Below are 9,110 nucleotides of genomic sequence, written 5' to 3' on the forward strand. Positions count from 1 at the left end.
AGTCTATCTGCGCCTATGACGCACTCGATCCCCCTCACAACTTTTGTCTTCTTTTTTTATTACACTATTCCTTCCGAATTACCCTGTGTGGTGTGAAAACCAGTCAAATGATCCGTCTCGGAATCGACGTCGGAACAATCTTTTAATAATGTAGAAAACAACACGCTATTCAATAAACGACAACAGTTTCGTACAGATCACGGGCGTTTGGTCGAAAACGAGCTAAACGAAAGCTCTGCCGCACAAGTATGTCTTCCTTCACGGGAACCTTCGAAGAATGTCCGCCGAGTTTTAGAATTCTGCCAGGAATCTCCTTGTCGGCTCGGACAACTCTTCCGCACTTACTTTGATGCGGTACTTGGCCTGGTGTTCCCTGACTTCCTTGGTCTTGTCCCGGATTTCTCTGTTCAATCGGTCGATTTCTTTCTCGATCTCCAAAGAGAAAAAAAACAAAACAAAGTCATTGAATGTATTGATAAGAAATTTTGCGAAATTAGAGTATTTTGTTATGAACAAATCGGACGCCGCGTGTGTGTGTGTGTGAGAACCCGGGTCCACGCCCGTAAGACTCCGCAGCTGGTTTTGAGCCGTGAGTATGAAAAAATCGACCATTAAAATCACTCACACTGCGGATCCAGATGAGGGTAATAGGGACGGTAGTCCCTCACAAGAGACGAATACATACATACAATACATACAGAAAATTTGTCTGTCTTACAAAATACGGAACTATTCAATGTACTCACACAAAAAGACTGGGTATACACTGGCAGATATATTCACAGCTAAAGCAGGGCCGTAACCAGGCTGAGGCAACCGGGCACTGTCCCCTATGTTCCAAACCGAATGGGGGAACCCACAAAATTTACACTTGTTTTGCATAATAATAACCTTTTCGAAAGGGGCACTAAGGTTAAGTCTGCCCCGGGACCACGAATAGCTACTCTACGGTCCTGAGCTGAAGATATCTGCTTCAGCTTCATTCGCAGCTAAAGATTGTCTGCGGAATCTCGGTCAACCTCCGGGAACGCTCCATAAGGGGAGAAGCGGGTTGTGTCCAGTGGTGTATTTTACAGAGTGCACTATAGCCCAGGGCGTCAAGTTCGGAGAAGGCGGAAAATTTGAGGAATGAGCGGTTGCAGAATTTTTATAACCCTCCCCCCCCCCCCTCCTCAGGTGGTAAAACCATAGAACGCCTCTGCCTAGACATCGAAGGACTAGGTAAGTGAATAACCAAACGAATGACCCGTAGGGAGTTTATAAGCATGTGAGTGGAAAAAAAAATGTGCAGAAACGTAAGTAGCCTAGGATATGTGTGCAAGCATGTAAGCATGCGTGAATTTCCAAAAAGTAACCAAGAGAGCAGGAGATCAGGTCATCGAGAGATCTAAAGAGTATGAGAACCCCTCTCCCTCCTCTGGCGAAAAAAAGAACCCACATTGTAGGAAAAATTTGTAAAGCATAGCCCCCCCCCCCCCCGGGATTACAAACTCCTGTCTGAAAAATAACTAACCCCCGCCCCCTAAGACAGGGTCTCTGGAACCGCCCTGACCGAAAAAAGTGACATAGGGATCGTTGATCCTTGATCAAAAGATTGAACAAGTATGTGAATGACCAAACGAGTGACCTAGAGAGTGTGTGAGCACGGGAGTGACCAAAATAGTACGCAAGCAGGAGAGTGATCAAAAGAGCATGCAATCATGCGAGTGGTAAAATTCGTGACTCAGAGACAGGGGCTTGGGCTAAGCGAGCTATGGCCTGGCCCATAATTGCAAATCTGAGAGATGAATCGTCAAGAAAATTAAACCGGCATGGGCGAAGGGTGGCAAAATTCGTGTAGCCCACAGGCGGTAAAATCATAAATGTGCCTCTGGTCTTCCCGGATCCCCTGGCCACTCTAACTACAGCCTTGCTCGTTCAGCCTCCAAACCAGATTATTTCCACCGCCGCTCTGTCTCAATGAAGAGATTTTAGCAGGTGGTCAAAGGGACACACCTGGGCTGTGCTGGGAAATATGCGTGTATGTGTTGTTTCTGTGTAATGTTTGTTTTAGTGCTGTCACATCTGCTATTAATTTTTCAAACTATGAGTGAAGTGTAATGATTGAATAATTGCGTCGTTGTGTAGGCCTGTTGCTCTCTGTGGCTAGACTTTTTTTAATGGGGAGAACGTCTCGCATTCACGCCTCGAACACTCCTTCAGCCAGGGCATGCTGGCATTTTGCCACCCCCAACCTGCAATGTTTAAGGAAGGTTAAAGGGTAAATTCGGTGCCCTCTCTGGTCAAGCACCCGGGGCACCAGACCCCAATTGCCCTTCCCTCACCCCCCAGTTGCAACCCTCAATTGGCTAATTCCGAACAAACAAACGAACGAACCAAGATTTCAAGGTTTTACAGACCGCTCTTGCTCCGCAAATACCCAAATCAAAACTGACAGAAAAATCTCTGGCCATGTTTCCTTGATAAAAATACGGAGATTCGGAATCACAAATACGGCAAAATCGCCAATCACTGCCGAAAAATGACTCCAAAAGTGAACGGAAATTCTAATTATGATTAAAAAGTACACTTATGCACTGAAAAAGTCACCAAATGGTGCAAAAAAAGAAATGAAAATTGCAGTGGATTGAAATGCAATTCATTAAGAAAAACCGTTGAATATGGCAAACATGCAAGATTAATATCGATATTTTTGGTCATAATCATCATAATATAAGATTAGGTTTAAGATGACGAGCCACATCAGATGGCTCCGAGGTCAATAGGTTGAGCATGTATGGATTAGAACAGTATTTCTCAACCTATGGCAGTCTTGTCCGTGACGATGACATAAGTGGTCCGCAGGCAGACTTGATAAAATTATTCACCCGTTGTTATTGATGTTAGTAATATTCATATTGATTCGAATAAAATTATCATCGAGTGTAATATAGGAAACTGCGATCTTAAATACGGGCTATGACTAAATTTTGCAAAAAAATTCCAATTCATCGCTTTAACTGCAATTTGCTAATTACTGCTGTGAAATTTCTGAAGGGTGTGGAAATAGAGGGCCGCTGTACAAATCGCAGTTATCTACATATCTTATCATTAACAAAAATGTATAGTACCTCACGAAAAATGTCCATCGACCCCACTTTTTTGGAGCCACCCCCTGAAAAATCGGAACAATAGTCGAACAGACATAGAGGCATCTGACAACATTAGCTATCGGCTCTAGCTGGTGTTGCGTCTGAATTTTCCTTATCGAAACGAAATCCACAGTTTTCAATATTTTGAAAAATCACTGTGTGGTCATCGCTATTACAGATGCATCAATTCGAAACCGCTTTCGGCACGTGGGTCTTTCCAAGAACGTATCAAGGCAAGGACGACGAAGATGAAAACCTACCGATCGCTATATGACTGGGAAAGCATGGGGTGTAAACATGGAGGAAAGAATAACACGAGGTGACGCGACCAGCGCTCCCGTTGAGAAAGCATGGGGAATATGGGGAATCTGGGTTGCCAGATGAAGCAGTGATCGCTCTATTAAAGGGACCAAGTAAGCCCAAACAAACCGTGGCTTCCCATGCTTTCCTATGAGAAACAAGACTTCGAGATTGCAAAACAAGAAGCGGATCGATGGACAAACACAGATTTATTTACAGAACAGCAATTTACACGTATTTACAAGCTAATCAGAGAGCTAATAACTTTCTCGTAAAGTTTAAACTCAACTGACTGTTCATCGAATTTCTCTATTCGAGTCTCTCTGAGAAACTTCGAGAAAAAGAACATTCCACAAAATTCTATTTTACAGTTTCATAGTCGGCAGCGCCACCGTACGGAGGGGTTGACCCAATGTCTGGAGGGGCGGGACTTTCTGGAATGTTCTCACCAATAGCATCCCTATCCGATAAACCGAAACCGGCATCAACCGATTTCGATATTTCTGAGAGCCATCGAACAAATTTCGCCATCTATCGCCTACAGATCGTAACATATGCAAAGCATTAGCATATACAATGCCTTTCAGCTGTTTATATTAAAATATTGTAGAAATACTTCCAGTCCAGGTAGAACAACAAAAACTCGAGCACAGACAATTTTAGATTTCAAATTCAATTCGAAACTGTTTTTTGTCAAATTTTCGTACACATACCACTTTAAAAGCAAAGTAATAGGTACAAAATGAAGAGGAGGGAAAAAAACAGCCCAAGTGATTATTTTCCTAAATACTATAGGCTATAGGCCAGAAAGATGACTTATCGCGACTCGTAAAAGAATTTTTTTATTTTTAATATTTTTTTTCTCAATACTACATCTACATAGCGGAAGGTTCGGATGGGCGGCATATATTTCAATCATACGTATTCAAGAATATGAGAGTGGAACGGAAGAAGAGGGTGGCGAAATTTGTACAGCCTACAGGCAGCAAAACCATAAATACACAGTGGCGGAGGACGCTCGAGCACTTCCAGTACTTCGAGGCACGAGGGCGGCAAAATGCTGTTTGCCCCGGGTGGCAAAAATCCTAGCTACGGCCCTGTCAGAAGGTGCTCGAGCACCTCAGGATTGATTCAGAAACCAAAATTCCTCATGTAAAGCTTAAGACGAGCGCCCACGAGCATCAAACACTCTCGAAATGTCCCGGATCTATGATAATGATGAACGAAACAAAAAGGCAAAATAAACAGTTGAAAGAAAAAAAATTATGAAAATTGCATTTTATTGGAGCTTCATATTATTTTAATTAATCATATTTCCATAGACATTAATGCGATACATCGAATTTTTAAAATGAATTGAAGGCACTGAACTAAAAACGTATGACGAGTTGAGAGCGAAAAATGATCTTCCTCTTTCAAAAATAAATTAAAAATATAAAAACCCCTAAGACAAGGATAAACTTTCATCTTTCCCCTTTATTGGATCATGTAGATTAATTGAAGACGCATTAAACAGTCATGGTGCTTAAATTTATTTAGTTATTAATATTTTAAGAGAATTCGGTCCGGTAAAACACATGTTAAGTATAGGGAAAAGAGCGGGGTGTAAACCTTTTTCCTATAGATGAAATTCAGCACTTCGAATCTTGTGATGGTGGGGTGTATACTTCGAATATTCCACCCGATGATGATATCGTATAAGAAGCAAAGCAAAAGAACGATGATGACGAAGAAGATTCTCAGAAAAAGAAAGTGAAATGTCAGCACCTTCAAAATCTCAGAAATGAAAGCGGCTGCAAACATTCTGAATACTTTTTTTTTTCTACGGAAAATGTGGACAAAAAATATCTTTGAACTCTTTCTTAATCGTCGATAAGAAAATTGCCGAACTTTACTTAAAATCGAAATGTATTCAATCAGAAATAACAAACTTTCTCTCCCCGTAGGATGTAAAAATAAAAGTAAGTAATATACTACTCTCTTCAAAATTCTTCCTTTCTAATATTTGACTAATTGTCTGTTTGAGTGAATAATAATTTATTAGTAAATTGTGTGTAATCCCAGTGAATTTCTCCCAACAAAACCGCCATCAAACGCTAAGAAATCTCAATGTTTCAATAAAGTTGGATATAGTGAACCTTGGGTTACAGCGAACTTTTTATTGGGTCCGCAGACGGTTCTATGGTGTGTGCGTGCGTTCTCTATACAGATCTACAATTTTATACCTATTGTCGCCAAATTTTGCATATATACCAAACGGGACCCGACTTGAACGATAGGCTATAATTTAAAAGTTCGTCAGAGCTGGGCAAATGCCTGAAATGGGCGAAAAGCTGTCGGGCAACAATGGTTCCTGTGCCTCAACAATCACTTCCGGAATGTTTGCTTTGGTTACCGTGGTTCCCTAGCAATGCGTTTCAGACATGCATATGCCTTAAAAAATCTTTGGATCAATGATTTTTTAAGGCATATGCATGATCTAAAAATCAATGGTTTGTCCCTTCTTTTAGGCTGCGTGTGCCAGTATTATGTTTATTCCTTTATAATTGTTTGTCACTTTTTCAATCCTTCCAGTAATTGAAGAAAATTTAGAAGACACCAACGAATAAGTCAAATACACGCAAAACACAAAAATCCGTAATGCATTTCGGCACCAACGGGTGTGGTCTTCAAAGGAAAAATATTTGACCAATAATCACGCTGACCGTATTTCCCACTTGGGTTGACCATGACTTATTCGTTGGAGTCTTAATATTCTTGGGCAAAGTCGATCAACTCTTCCGATTGAAGAAAACCCGGGCAGCGCCGGGTGTTACAGCTAGTGTGTAAATAAAATCGGAACAACGAAAATTTATCCAACGGTATGTGGACACGAATGGTCCGTCAAATTGTTTCAGACATTTTACTTTCCCTTGTTTTACGCGGTACAATAATGTTAATAAACCGCAAAATATTTTGAGTATTAATGGTGGTTTTTTTTCTCAATTGAAATGGGAAAACCAAATACGAACCCCTAATCCAAAAAGAAACTTTTTTTCAATGCGAATTTCACGTGATGGTTTAGTCTGCAAGCGAAAGTTAAAGTGTCAAAATGTCTGTTTAATTTCATGTTAAAGAATCAAAAAATTCAATTTTCATCATCATTTTCCTGAATAATCAGTCAACATATTGTCTTTTTCTTTTCTATCTCGCACCCCCCCCCAAAAAAATAAGTGCCTGCACACCCCCCCCCCCCCGTTTTAAGAACCACTGGTTTAGAAGCTGGTAAATGACTGGTGCTCACCACTCACTCACCTTATCTTTCTCGACGAGCAACAGAGCCAGAGCCTTCGTGGTCGTAATGGGCATCAAGACGCCTTCCAGCTTATAGTAACATGCTCGAAGAGGGTCGGCTTTGCTCAGAACGTCAGCCACTAGCCTGTATGAAAGAAGCAAAGAGCTTATCAATAAAATAAGTATTCGCATAGTTAAGCAACGGCATTTGAAGAACTTAGAGCTCTTATGGCCTATATTGACTACTGGCCTAGAAGGAAGCATGTAGATGAATACAGGATGTCCGATCTAAAGGTATCCAAATGGCTTATACTCACATGCGCCGACTTGATTATACCATTAGGGGAACGGGGGGGGGGGAAGCTGAAAGTTTCCAGTCGTCCCGTATGTACGGGACTTGAGCTCGTACGAAGGAGTGGGGGGGGGGGGTGTTGCATTGAATATTTGTCAATTGTTTGGGGGAATTCACCGCTGGAAAATTCATTCGCTGGGAAAATTCAGCAATAGTAGTTCGTCCCCGGCGAGCTACTGAGTAAATGTGTGAACGGGTGAGTGACCGCATGAATTGGTGAATGAGCTAGCAAATAAGCTAGTGAGTGACCACGTGAATGAGTGACAGCAGGAGTGATTCATTTGCTCATCTGTTCACTCACTTGCTCATCTGTTCACTCACTTGCTCATCTGTTCATTCACTTGCTCATCTGTTCACTCACTCATTTGTGCTCACCTGCTCCCTAACTAACTTCCTCATTCATTGATCAATCACACACTTACTTACTTATCTCACTTGCTTATCCACTCACTCACTCACCATATCACTTTGTCGATAAATTGCGCTGTCTGTGAATTTTAAGCCATACCTTAAAGACCGAAACACCCTGACATATCACGTCATTGTCAGAGACGTGAATTCTGATTCGTGGAAATTCTGTCACGTGAGAATTCCACGCCACAGAATTCACAATGTCTCTGACGTGACAGGATTATCACGTCACGTCAGTGTAGTGTCCTTTAGCCAGGACAGCCTGTAATAATAGCGTCAGAGTTGGTGCTGTGGGTGCTCAGCTAGCAGCAATATTTTTTTGGCTAAGGCGGAGCTCATCAAAACTTAACCCAGAAATTGAAATACCCATCACTAAACTCATCAAACCCAGCCTAAGGGTGCCTACAGACTACTCTGACTTGTCGCGGGACCACATCGTAATGCGTGTGATAGAGAAAAAATTTCGCCCATGAGTCTTCTGCAGGAACGTTCACACTACGCTGATGCGACGTGGAAATGTGTCACGCCAGCACAGTGTGAACGTACCCCTCACAACGCTGACAGCGGGATCACACGTATTACCATGTGGCCCTACGTCACGTCAGAATAGTCCGTATAAGAAGATACGTCAGACTAATTCACCTTAATGCACGTTTTAACTCCTTCCGACCCTACTGTATAGAAAATAGCAGAACTAAAAGTGTTGACTGACCTGTGTTCCTTTAGCAGTAGCTCAGATTCAGCGAGTTCGGCAAATAAGCTTCGTTGCTGTTCCCTCAGCTTGCGGAATGTATCGATGACCTCGTACTCGGACAAATGATCGCCTGCGTATGGTCCGGCGTCACCTTCATTGGCATCCATCTCTCGGCAGGAATCGAAAAACAAGGGCAAAGCGTTATTTTTGAATTTCTTAGAGTATCCACTCTCTCTCTCTCTCACATAAATTTCCCTTTGAGAACCGAGATTCTCTTCTCAGGATAGACTTTATATCGACTGTCTATCATCGATATCTAGACGGTTTTGGTCGGTAAATTATTCCTTCTCATTTTAACATTGATCTTTGAAAAACTTTGCGTTAACAAAACCGGTAGGATGATAATAATAACGGAAATTGATAAACATTTGTTTATCCCCCAAGTCCCCCCCCCCTCCTCGCTACGCCCTTGTCTACAACCCCTTGAAACATGAATGGCAGATCTGAGTACTGCACGTTATTTGGAATCTTTTTCGTAATTAATAGTATTTCCCTAGGACCAACAGTTCACCAGTGAAATGTCATGCCACCGATTTGCTATGCACCCTGTGTACAGATAGACAAAATTGAAAAACATACCAGTTGGTGTTATGCATCTTATGCTTTCGGAAAGTGCAGCCATCTATCTTTCAAACTGCAAATGAGAAATCGGCAAGGGAACGACCACCTTGAATTAGTGGGTCGAGTTGAAAATTGATGGTTTTACTACCTGTGGGCGCTGCACAAATTTCTCAACGCTTCTTCCATTCCACTAATTGTCTTAACCAATCATTCCTGAAATTTGCCGCCCTAGACGATAGCTCACTAAGCTCTCCCTCCGTGTTGTAAATACGCCTCTCTATGGATGCGGTCCTCTCTCTCTCAGGAACCATTGTTTCAAATGCCAAAA

General features: G+C 41.9%; 1 protein-coding gene across 1 annotated transcript; it reads right to left on the reverse strand.

Annotated features, from left to right (window-relative positions):
• Positions 1–291: 291 nt before the first annotated feature.
• Positions 292–8,328, reverse strand: LOC149086992 (prefoldin subunit 2-like). Its single transcript, XM_089231892.1, has 3 exons — positions 8,180–8,328; positions 6,726–6,849; positions 292–432 (listed from the first exon to the last, which is right to left on the reverse strand). The coding sequence occupies exons 1-3, from the start codon at positions 8,326–8,328 to the stop codon at positions 292–294; spliced, it is 414 nt and encodes a 137-aa protein (XP_089088018.1).
• Positions 8,329–9,110: the final 782 nt, after the last annotated feature.

Source organism: Pholcus phalangioides, unplaced genomic scaffold, assembly GCF_987345545.1.
Source record: "Pholcus phalangioides strain wild (caught in Gottingen) unplaced genomic scaffold, Ppha-v1.0 ptg000004l_1, whole genome shotgun sequence".
In the NCBI taxonomy this organism is placed as follows: domain Eukaryota; kingdom Metazoa; phylum Arthropoda; class Arachnida; order Araneae; family Pholcidae; genus Pholcus; species Pholcus phalangioides.

Coding starts and splice junctions, on each gene's coding strand:
- LOC149086992 (XM_089231892.1), bottom strand. CDS start 8,328: ATGGATGCCAATGAAGGTGACGCCGGACCATACGCAGGCGATCATTTG. Junction 6,850..8,179: donor CTACTGCTAAAGGAACACAG/GTCAGTCAACAC, acceptor TCTTTCATACAG/GCTAGTGGCTGACGTTCTGA. Junction 433..6,725: donor TGCTCGTCGAGAAAGATAAG/GTGAGTGAGTGG, acceptor TTCTCTTTGGAG/ATCGAGAAAGAAATCGACCG.